This window comes from Benincasa hispida, chromosome 8 (assembly GCF_027475165.1).
Source record: "Benincasa hispida cultivar pf3 chromosome 8, pf3_genome.v1.1, whole genome shotgun sequence".
NCBI classification, from domain to species: Eukaryota; Viridiplantae; Streptophyta; class Magnoliopsida; order Cucurbitales; family Cucurbitaceae; genus Benincasa; species Benincasa hispida.
The window spans coordinates 51,767,720-51,779,620 of NC_143485.1; the positions used below are offsets into that span (position 1 = coordinate 51,767,720).

The window sequence follows — 11,901 nt, forward strand, 5'->3', positions numbered from 1 at the left end:
ACGCATCAATACATCCTTCCAATGCATCAACACACAATTTTCTATACTTAGCCAAATTTTCCAAGTTTTTCCCCAAAAGTCAAGCTTCCAAATACACACTTTTCTTCTATTTTCCACCCTTTTCTCTACCATCACACACTAGTTTCCACATCAACCTACTCACCACACTAGTCTCAGTAGGGAACATACTTAAGTAGAGAAATTTGGATTCGGGGTTCACATTTACCTTCCCCTTATAAAAACTTCGTCCTCAAAATTTTGCTACATGTCCGTCAATTAAACAACTGCGAATACTTGTTTCTGATTTGCTCTTCGACTTCCCACGTTACTTCTTCCGTGCTATGGTTCCGCCATAGTACCTTTACCAATGGAATTGTCTTATTCCTTATGACCTGTCTTTTCTATCAAGGATCTCCACTGGTTCTTCTTCGTAAGACAGATTTTCTCTCAACTGTACTGGTTGCTCAGGCAACACATGGGTAGGGTCTGGCACATACTTTCTAAGCATTGCCACATGAAACACATCATGAATACGAGATAACTCTGGAGGTAAATCCAATCTATATGCCATTGGGCCAATTCTTTCTACTATCTCGTAAGGTCCAATATATCTCGGGCTTAATTTCCCTTTCCTATCAAACCTGAGTATTCCTTTCCATGGAGATAACTTAAGAAATACTTTGTCACCAACTTTAAACTCCAATTCTCTTCTCCGTTTATCGGCATAACTCTTTTGCCTATCTCGAGCCGTCTTAAGATTATATTTTATAATCTTAACATTATCTGATGTCTGTTGCACAAGTTCTGAACCAAGTAATTTCCTTTCACCAACTTCATTCAAGCATATTGGAGTCCTACATGGCCTTTCATATAGTGCCTCATACGGTGCCATCCCGATACTTGAATGGTAACTGTTGTTATATGCAAATTCGATTAACGATAGATGTGTATCCCAACTGTCCTTAAATTGCAATATACACGCTTTCAGCATGTCCTCTAATGTCTGAATTGTCCGCTCCGACTGACCATCCGTCTGTGGATGAAAAATGGTACTAAAATATAACTTAGTTCCCATAGCTTTCTGTAAATTAGGCCAAAACTTCGATGTAAATCTGGAGTCTCGATCTGATACTATTGAAACTAGAGCTCCAAACTGACTCACGACTCGATCAACATACAGCTTAGCTAATTAGTCTAGGGTAAGAGTAACTTTAACAAGTAAAAACTTAGATGTTTTTGTCAATCTATCCACAATTACCCATATACCATCATAGCTCGCTGGTGTCCTAGGTAATCCAAACAGGAAATCCATCGTAATATGCTCCCACTTTCACTCTGGTACTGGGAGTGGATTAAGTAATCTTGCTGGCCTCTGTCTGTCCGGTTTAACTTATTGACATATTAGACGCCTGTCAACATACTCCGCTATTTCTCTTTTCATACCAGGCCACCAGTATGATCTCTTTAATGTTCTGTACATCTTCGTACTGCCCAAATGCATAGCATAGGCCGAACTATGTGCCTCTTTTAGAATAGCTTGTTTAAGTGCTAAGTCCTTAGGTACGCATATTCTACCTTCTTTTAGTAGCACTTTGTCGACTCTTAATTGGTAGTCCATCCTCAATCCTTTATCTACTTCTTCAGCTAACTTCTGAATATTGGAATCCTTTAATTGCTCACATAGAATATCTTCTACGAGAGTAGGATGTACTTCAAATGAAGCTAGTAATCCTCCTGTTTGACTGACTAATAATGCTGCCCTGGCATTATACAACTCATGAATTAGTGTACCCTTCACTAAATTGATACTAGCTCTAGCTGATCTGGTTTTCCAACTCAGAGCATCAGCTACCACATTTGCTTTACCTAGGTGATAGTCAATTGTACAGTCATAATCTTTGATCAACTCGAGCCATCTTCTCTGTCTCAAGTTCAGTTTCTTCTAATCAAAGATATACTTCAGAAACTTATGATCCGTGAATATATGACAATGCTCACCAAACAGGTAATGTCTCCACAACTTTAGAGCTAACAAAATTGCTGCTAACTCTAAATCGTGTGTAGGGTAGTTACATTTATGCTTCTTTAACTGTCGAGAAGCATAAGCTACTACCTTCCCTTCCTGCATCAGCACACATCCTAACCCTTGTCGGGATGCATCACAATAAACCTCAAACTCTTTACCTGGTGTAGGTAGAATTAATACTGGTGCTGACACTAACCTCTGTTTCAATACCTAAAAAACTATGCTCGGATTATGGCGACCACTCAAACTTCGCATCTTTTTTGGTCAGGTTTTTCAATGGTAGAGCTATCTTTGAAAAGCCCTCCACGAATCTCTTATAATAATCTGGTAAACCCAGAAAACTACATACTTTGGTTACATTCAGGGGTCGTTCCTAATTGATTATTGCTTCTATCTTTTGACAATCTACGCTAACTCCGTCAGTTGAAACTATATGCCTAAGGAATACGACTTGGTTTAACCAAAAATCACACTTGCTAAATTTGGCATATAACTTCTTTTCCCTTAGCATCTTCAACACCATCCTTAGATGTTCTTTGTGCTTCTCTGCACTACTAGAATATAATAGTATATCGTTTATGAAAAATATCACAAATTGATCCAGATAAAGATGAAATATCCTATTCATCATGTCCATAAATAACGCAGGAGCATTTGTCAATCCAAATGGCATTACTAGGAACTCATAATGTTCATACCTAGTTATGAATGCAGTCTTTGGAACATCTGTGTCTTTCACCTTCAACTGGTGATAACCTGATCTCAAATCTATCTTAGAGAACACTGTGGCTCCCTTTAACTGATCGAAGAGATTATCTATACGAGGTAATGGATACTTATTCTTAATGGTCACCTTATTCAACTGTCTATAGTCTATGCATAATCTAAGAGTATCGTCTTTCTTCTTAACCAACAAGATTGGTGCTCCCCAAGGCGACACACTGGGTCTAATGTACCCCTTATCCACAAGTTCTTGTAACTGAACTTTTAACTCCTTCAGTTCCATTGGTGCCATCCTATATGGTGCCTAGGATATAGGTGCTGAACTTGGAACTAACTCAATAGTAAACTCTATTTCCTTGTCAGGTGGTAAACCTGGTAACTCTTCAGGGAACACATCTAAGAATTCTTGTACCACAGGTACATCCTTAGGTCTCAGTTTCTCATCCTATGAAACTGCTACATAGGATAAATAGGCTTCACATCCCTTACTCAGCAGCTTCCTAGCCTTCACTTCTGATATTAAACTTCCCGAAGTATTCTTTTACTTTCTATCAGGGTTATTTCTTTTTCACCTGGTTTTCTAAACACTATTTCTTTCCTAAAACAATCCATAGTGGCATAGTGTTTACTTAGGAAGTCCATACCTAAGTTAACATCAAACTCTCGTAATTCTAATGGAATCAAGTGAACCCATAAACTCCGATTTCCATGAATTACTTCACAATTCTTGTAGTACTCATGTACAACTAGAGTATCTCCTATAGGCGTAGAGATAAAAAAATCCTCATTCATACGCTCAGGCACTCTATCTATATGTAATGCACACATGCTAGATATGAATGAGTGTGTAGCACCAAGATCAAATCATGCATAAGCGGATTGATTACATAAAGTTATCGTACCAGTTACGACATCTGGAACCTCTTCCGCTTCCTGGTGTGTCATAGCATATACTCTACCCTGTTGCTGTTGCTATTGCTGTTGCTGTTAGAGTCGTCCAACTACCCCTTTCTGTTTAACTGCACCGGATCCCTCACCTCTAGTTCTGGTCGCTTTGGGTTTGTCTACAACCTAGGTAACCCCTTTTTGCTCACTCTGTGCTCTATGACCTAACTGAGGACAATATCTATTGAAATGCCCCTCTTGTCCACACTGGAAGCACATATTCCTATTCCCATAACACACTTTTGTATGGGGTCTACCACAGTTTACAGAAACTGGTCGCCTTCCTGTACTAGCTACCGACTCGCTAGCATGACCCGATATTGATGTACCACTCGATCCAGCTGTAGGTCTTGACCTTTTTCGACCTAAACTTTGTTGGCTCGTGTCTCCAAAATTTCTCGTACGCGACTATCTAGAGAACGGGGGTCTAAATCTCTTACTTCTCGTTTCTCTAGGCATCTTAAACTGTCCTTCATATGGCTGGAGTATATCTTCCCTCGCTACACTCTGCACTACTCAGATAGTGGTCTCAACTAACTGAGTGAAATTCACCCAATTGGATGTAGAGGTAACAGGTGTATGTATCTTTCTTCTTAAGCCATTCTCAAATCTTCTACACCTCTTCTTCTCTTCTGCGATGATTGGAAGGGCATACTGAGAAAATTCAATAAATCTTTGCTCATACTAAACAACCATCATCACTCCCTGCATTAGCCTAATGAATTCCTCCCTCTTCGCTTCTTTAAAAGCACCAGGGTAGTATTTATCCTCAAATAACTTTCTAAACTCAGACCAAGTCATAGTTTCCAAACTATTCCTTCTGGCCTCTATCACTTTCCACCACTTCTCAGCCCCTTTCTGCAGCAAGAATGCCGTTAACCCAACCTTACGGTCCTCAAGGCATCTCTTAACCTTAAAACACTTCTCAATCAAGTCCAACCAGACCTTAGCATCTACTAGATCTGTGGCTCCATCGAATGTCGTGGCTCCTAAAGCTTTCAGCCTCTCGATGCCGAATTTCTTTTTTGGATCGGTCTGAATCGATCCCACACTTGCTACCCATCTCTGGGTGATTCTATCAAACACTCGATCCACCATCTGGGGATCTACATTTACCTGCAAGATACCCGACTCATTTGTAGAAGTCACTTCCTAATCTATTGAGTCTCTAATTCTTTTCCCATTTGGATCTAGGTACCGTCTAGCTTCAGGACCTCCGCTGGTAGGGTCAACATTCATCTCCTTAGTCTGCCTGCTCAACCTGCCACTTCTCCTTAGAATCTTTGCCTAATTATTAAGTACACATGTTAGGGACTTACTTATAGGACTTAATCTAGTGCATGAACTCTCTCTTTCACCCAAAACCTTATGCTCTAATACTAAGCTAGCTCAAACCTTTCCCATGTCTTTAGGCCAAAAATTTATTAATTTAGAAACATAACATGTTTAGAGTCATTACAACACTAGATTCATAAGTCCCAAGCCCAAAAACTCTAGTCCCTATATGAACAACTATAACATGTGTACAATATTTACAGTAACCACCTAACAGATGAGTTACAATATCTTCATCCTTTAGTGGCAGAGCAGATGCGGAGCTTATCTTCTGAGGATTTGACCGCTACATGGGGGGGAGGAAACCATTTGAAAACTGGGTGAGCTTACTAGCCCAGTGAGTGACTTAAGAAATATAATTAATTCTCATGCAAAATGTCAATAAAGAGTTCAAACTGAAAAATAAGCTTCTACAGTACTTGTACTGCAGTATAAACATTTTCCAAGCATAAAGCATATAAAGTTGTTTTAATCATAAAATAGTAAAACTGTCTCTCAATTGAGAATAACCTCACTGTGGGTAAAAACATTCCCAAAACTAACTATTAGTCAAGAGAGAACTCTTTTGCTCAATCTCTGACTCTATCTACCTACGTGCACGTGGCCATACTAAGTACCGTCATACCTTAGGTACTTCTGCTCAGATACCTTCTCATGTCCTTCAATATCGAGCTAGGATCCTTCTCAAACGTCCTTTAGTATCCGGTTGGTTTGGTACCTTCTCAAACAACCTTCAGTACCAATAGCTTAAATGTCCTTGGGTGGATACCTTCTCAAACATCCTTCGGTATCGCGTTTTAAGTAAAACTAGTCATAAATGACTTTCTATCTTTAAAGCATGTAAAGTATAACACATATAAAAACATAGCTTTAAAGATACTAACGCATGCTGGGTATATTTAGCACATATAAATAGCTTTCCAACAAGCTTCCTACACATGCATGCGTTTAAAATATAACTCATGGTTTGCTTGGAAATCACTTTGTAAAACTAGCTAGCATGAGAATAATCTTCTTTAAAACATGCTTTCTATAAAACATTGTAATTACCTCGATCGATTAGGAACCTTTCACTCTAGTAGTTCCTTTTCTACCTCGTGCTCCCTTTTCACCCCCAGAATCCAGATTCAACTTACAGCTCAGATTACTCATAATTCTAAACCTTATTTTGAGATACTTACTTCTACAAATTTATTCTAAAATTTCTCAGATAGCTTACCCTAAAATATGAGCTCAGAAATCCTTGTGGTTTGGCCAGAATCTCATAATCTTCAAGACTGACCAAAGCTTATCCGACAGCCTAACCCTTCTGCCTTCTTCTCAGTTTCCAGCCCGATCCCTTCGAGCTTTTTCTCCGGAAGCCCTACCCTAAACACTATACTTCTAGAGCTTTGATGTGGCTTTAGAATCACTCCAAACATATCAGTAAATTAGGAGAACTCCTCGTCCTAAGTTGATGCTGCTTTCCAGACTTCACTGTCCAATGCGTCCTCTTTGAAATTCTATGATCAACGCATGGATTTTGCTCTCAACGCAAGGTTTACTCAAATTTCCCACTCTTTTTACTGTCTTTTTGAATTGTGATCTAAAAATGAAGTCTTTTGGCCCTATTTATAGACGTCCAAACCTTCTCCAAATTCGACACCTCTTACTTGGTTGCATGTCCAAGTGTTTCCTCCTCACACTCACAACACAACTCTTTGATCAACGCAATCTAAGTGTCCTTCTCCTATGTAGCCAATGCATGAGCTTCGAATTGCATGTCCTCTGATGTAACCACCTCAATTGCTTAAGGCCTAAGGTTTCCTCTCAAGAAGACACATGTTTTGATGACGTTTTCTATGTGATCAAATCCTTTATATGCGTCCAACTCTTGAATGTTCAACGCATAGTCCATAATCAACGCATAGCCTATAACCAACGCATAGCAAGCCAACTCACTACCATCACAATCCAACTTAGCCATCGCAAGAACCAGCCATCACCAACGTATAGGATGGCCACTCATCCTCAACGCATGGCTCACTAGGTATCACCACAAGGCTTGTTCGGCATGGTGCATGGTGCTTGGCATAGGCGCTGGTGACCGACACATGGGCATGCTGCATAGGCACTGGCCACTCGACGCATAGGCGTGCTGCATAGGTTTGTCACTAGACGCATGGGCGTGCTGCATAGGCTGGCCATCGCTAGCTTGCTCGGCCGCATTGGCATTCTCGGCAGGGTGCTTCGAGGCATGGGCATGGTCGTTCGACAGGGCGCTCTCTGCATAGGCATGGCCACTTGGTCAGGGCACCCGCTGTACAGGCATGGCCGCTCGACACATTGGGCAAGGGCGCTTGGCTAGCCGCTCGATGCATGGGCTGCCTTCCAACACATCACCTCCATCTTTCCTTCTTCAGCTGTATGCCATCACCAACAACCCTTCCAACGCATCAATACACCCTTCCAACGCATCAACACACAATTTTCTATACTTAGCCAAATTTTCCATGTTTTTCCCCAAAAGTCAAGCTTCCAAATACACATTTTTCTTCTAATTTTCCACCCTTTTCTCTACCATCACACACTAGTTTCCATATCAACCTACTCACCACACTAGTCTCAGTAGGAAACATACAAGTAGAGAAATTAGGATTCGGAAGAGGGGGTGTCAACGCAAGCCTTAGCATCAACGCAACCTCAAGTCTCATCAACACATATAAGAATGGTTGCGACTGAAGATAGAGAAGATCCAGACATTACCCCTCTGATGCGGCATCACAAGGAGAATATGCGCAAGGGTCAACAAGTCGCCCATTATTTTTGCAACGCATAACAGAAGAAAATTAGAGAAGAAAAAGAGAAGAAGAGGAGAAACAAGAAAAGATGTCACGAGCATGCCAAATCATCGCATCAGGCAATTTGGCCAGGAAACTGCACGATGAGGACGTGCACCGTGACAACGCAAGTGCTGAAGAAGAAGAAAGAAGAAGGCTCAAGGATGAGCAACACATATTGCTTACCTAGAAGCAATTTGAGAATGAGATGAGAGAAGAAGAAGAACAAGAAAGGAAGGAGAAAGAGGAGAAGGAAAAACAATGCAAGGCCAATGTGCAGCACGTCAGAGAAAACAAGAGAAAAGAAGTTGCGGAATGGAAAAGGGAACAAGAAGAGCAACGGAAGGAATGGGAATGAAACAAAGACAAAAGTCCCACCTTGCATCTGCTCAAGAAAAGGGCAAAGAAAAAGTTGAGAGTAGCGAGCTTGCGTCGACCAGGAGGCGCCCATCATCAAAGAAAGAAAATGATGATATGATGATGGAGATGGGTTTCTTCCCTGCGTCGACGCCACTACCAGATCTGATCACAAGTGTTGTGTTGGAGCATGGGTAGAAGACTTCAGCCAATGCCCATCCATCATTATTCCTATGATAATGAGGGCCTTTTATCACGGCTAGCTCCATGACACCGAAGATGCGGTGATCATTAAAGGGTGGATAGTGCCATTTAGTGCAAGGGACATCAATGAACTGTATAAGATGGAGGACATTCTGGATGCACCGGGTAACAAGATAATTGATGACCCTGAAGAAGTACACATGGAGGATGCGATGAAAGTATTAACGCAACCAGGCACCCAGTGGTCGGTATCTTTAACAGACATTAAGACCCTTGCCTCCAACAAGCTGCTCCCAGAGGTGCGACTTTATGTATACTTGGTGAAACGACGACTCATCCCAACAATGCATGATAAGACAATTTTAAGGGATCGAGTGATGGTCGTATATTGTATAACGTGCGGCATTCCGATTGATGTAGGCCATTTGATTGTGAAGTAGATTCGAGGCTTTGTTGGTCGTGTGAGAGGCCAATACTTCTTTCCGTGGATGATTTCGAGCCTGTGCCTTTCTGTGGGCATAGGCATTGACGAAGAGCCCATGCTTGAAGTCCATGGCCGTGTCCATTCGAAGATCCTGAGAATGCTTCTCAAGGATTCCCCATACTACCCCAAGCTTCCACCCAAACGGCCCCTCATAGATCTGAATGCGCTGCAATAACCCAAGCCAAAGAAGCAGTGCAAAAATGATAAAGGGAAGGAAAAAGTCCAAGATCAATCACCGTAAGAGTAAGGTAAGGGGTCCAAGAGCAAACCCTTGGACCCCTTACCTTTAATCATTCGCCTGCCAAGCCCTCCAATTGAGCCCCTTTCCCCTCTTCCTGAACACTTCACCAACCTCCTCCTTGCTCCAGACTCAACCACCGCATCCCCAGCAGCGTCTCCTCACCATCCATCTGCACCTCACTTTTCACCTCCATCGCCACATGTTGACGGCCCAAAAGGTTTGGGAGCAGGCCCTTTCGCTCAACCTCAAACCGATGCTAGTGAGACATCGATGGCGCAACTACCCTCGCAACCCTTGCTGCTGACTTAGCAGAAATGCGGTCTCTCTTCTCTCACCAATTTAACTTCTTCGACAAAGTAATAACAGAGTTGAGGGAGAGCAGTGTAGAGTTGCAATGTAGTAACACAATGGTGCAGCAAGCGATGATTAATATTCAATGCAATATCTTCACCATCTGCCTGAACCAGAGACAGATGGCAGAGCGCAACCATGAATACTTCAACTTCTTAACACATACTTACATGGTCCTATGGTGCCTCCCCATCTATAGCAACCTCTGTAGTTTCAAGATGCGCCTCAACGAGCTCTTCCGCAACATCCTCCTCAAGATCCCCCACCGCAACTCTAAATTTGGGGGTGTGCCACCTTCTCTGCAATTCTACAATTTTTCTTTGCGGCCATTCTTTCATTATTATTTTTTTTTTGTATATAGAAGCTATACCTTGTATTCTTTGTACATGCTAAAATTTTGTGTTGCGATGTTTGTAATTCTTTGTATACTTAGTTAAATTTTATTCAACTGAGTAATTATTCTTTCCATATGCATTAGCCTCTTTACTTATCATCCTTTTTCAATTATTGCGGTAATTCTTGTCTTTTATTTTGCGTTGTTATTACGTGCCATGATGACTAGTATGCATACCCTTAGCAATATTTCTTATACATTGCACTTTCTGATTAACACTTGGACAATTCATCGCAATAGCTCTGCTTTACCTTCTCTATTTCAAGACTCTGTTCAAACCTTCTTTTCAAAATTTTGACTAAGTGTTTTGTCTTTTCTGTCCAAAAAAATGCATTAAGAACATTGCACATCTCTAAATTTGGGGGTGGGGAAGGTCTGAGCAGATGCGATCAAGAAGATGTGGTCATAATCAGGCAAGTGCTTTCATCATTATTATAAAAAAAAAAAAAATCATAAAAACTCAATTGTCAGTGCAAGGGAAAAATCCCAACCTGATAAGAGTTAAGTCGTGAAAAAAACCTGCTCGTAGTTGGATGTTCGCATGTCACCCATGGGAGCAAGTCGAAATGAAGGTAGATTTCCAGGATTGACACAATATGAAAAAAAAGAGAGAGAGAGAGAGAGAAAATAAGGATAAAAGAGATAACTCCTCTGACCAGCAAAAGTAAAACTTGGTTGAAAATCAAGAGTTGAAGTTGAGATTGGTACACAATCGAAGTTAGATGCTCCCATGACACCCATGGGAGCAAGTCAAAATGATGGCTATAACAATGATCAACATTCTCTAATAAGATGACGCAAACCAAGCCACCGCATAAAGACGCACTTTGTTGTTTTTGCAAAAAGAGAAACATTCTGCTCAAAATTAGAAGGGAATTTTGGGTAAAGGTTTGTTGTAGATAAGAATAAAGTAGAGCACGTGATGAAATGTTAAAGGATAGAAGGAACTTGCATTGTTGAGAAATTTTGAAGATAGAGCATTCGGAGTAGCCGTTCGATGCAAAGTTAGGATGGGAGTTGTGCGAATATCCTTAGTCGAAGATATGCTTGAGGTCAAACATATATTTAAATTTGGGGGTGTGATAACTTGTAGAAATACAAGTTATTTATGATGTTTTATTTAGATTATGCGGCAAAAAGAAGGAAAAGTTGCATTGATAGTATAAGAATTGGCTGAGGAATACGAAAATTATAAAGTGTCATGAACACACCCACTAACCCCATTGTGATGGCGGAATGGAATGTCCAAGTCTTTGTTTTGCAGGAAATAGGTCACCACATGCGTTAATTGCTCGAGGACAAAAATGAACTACATATCTACTCAGGATGCGACAATTGATCAAGAATGAAAATATCAACGCAATTGTAGCACATGCGATGATCGATCATGGATTCAAGCGATCAATGCATTTCCACCACATGTAGTAATCAAAACAACTACACCGCATGCGGCGATCGACCAAAGATGTGAAGAGTAATGCATTCGTGGGCGATTCTGACAAGTGTACAACTTTTTTGTTGTACGATTCTGACAAATTGATCGTGGAGCAGAAAGGACTTTTCCATTACGCCATGGCAGGAATTATCAGAATTACAAAGTGGGACCACCAATACAAGAGCCAAGGTCTATAAATAGCTTCCTTGAATTCATTGCAAAGGAGGCTGGTCTGAAGAGACTTTATAGAGAAAATCCGGGAGAACGACGAGACAAGGCCGAAAGGTGAGTCTCTGAGAAAGAAATTCTTCCCATTCTCGAAGCAGAAGCTTTGTGCAAGAGGTCACTTCTACCGAGAAAGCAAGCTTGAGAGGGAAGCTTTCCACTCCATCTCATCCACACGCCGGAAAGTACAACATCTCCGATTGGGATCTGTGTCAAGACATTGACAGTCTTTTCGTATTTGTTTCTATTCTTTCATTCATCTACTGTGTTCATCTTCTTTAATATTCCATTCACAAATCATGTATCAAACAGTGATCTTTAGAATTAAATATCATTATCGTCATCATTATCATCTCTCTGTT

General features: G+C 40.9%; 1 protein-coding gene across 1 annotated transcript; it reads right to left on the reverse strand.

Annotated features, from left to right (window-relative positions):
- Window positions 1-385: 385 nt before the first annotated feature.
- Window positions 386-892, reverse strand: LOC150034664 (uncharacterized). The gene is made up of 2 exons (XM_090316813.1): window positions 642-892; window positions 386-500 (listed from the first exon to the last, which is right to left on the reverse strand). The coding sequence occupies exons 1-2, from the start codon at window positions 890-892 to the stop codon at window positions 386-388; spliced, it is 366 nt and encodes a 121-aa protein (XP_090172939.1).
- Between the last annotated feature and the right edge of the window lie 11,009 nt (window positions 893-11,901).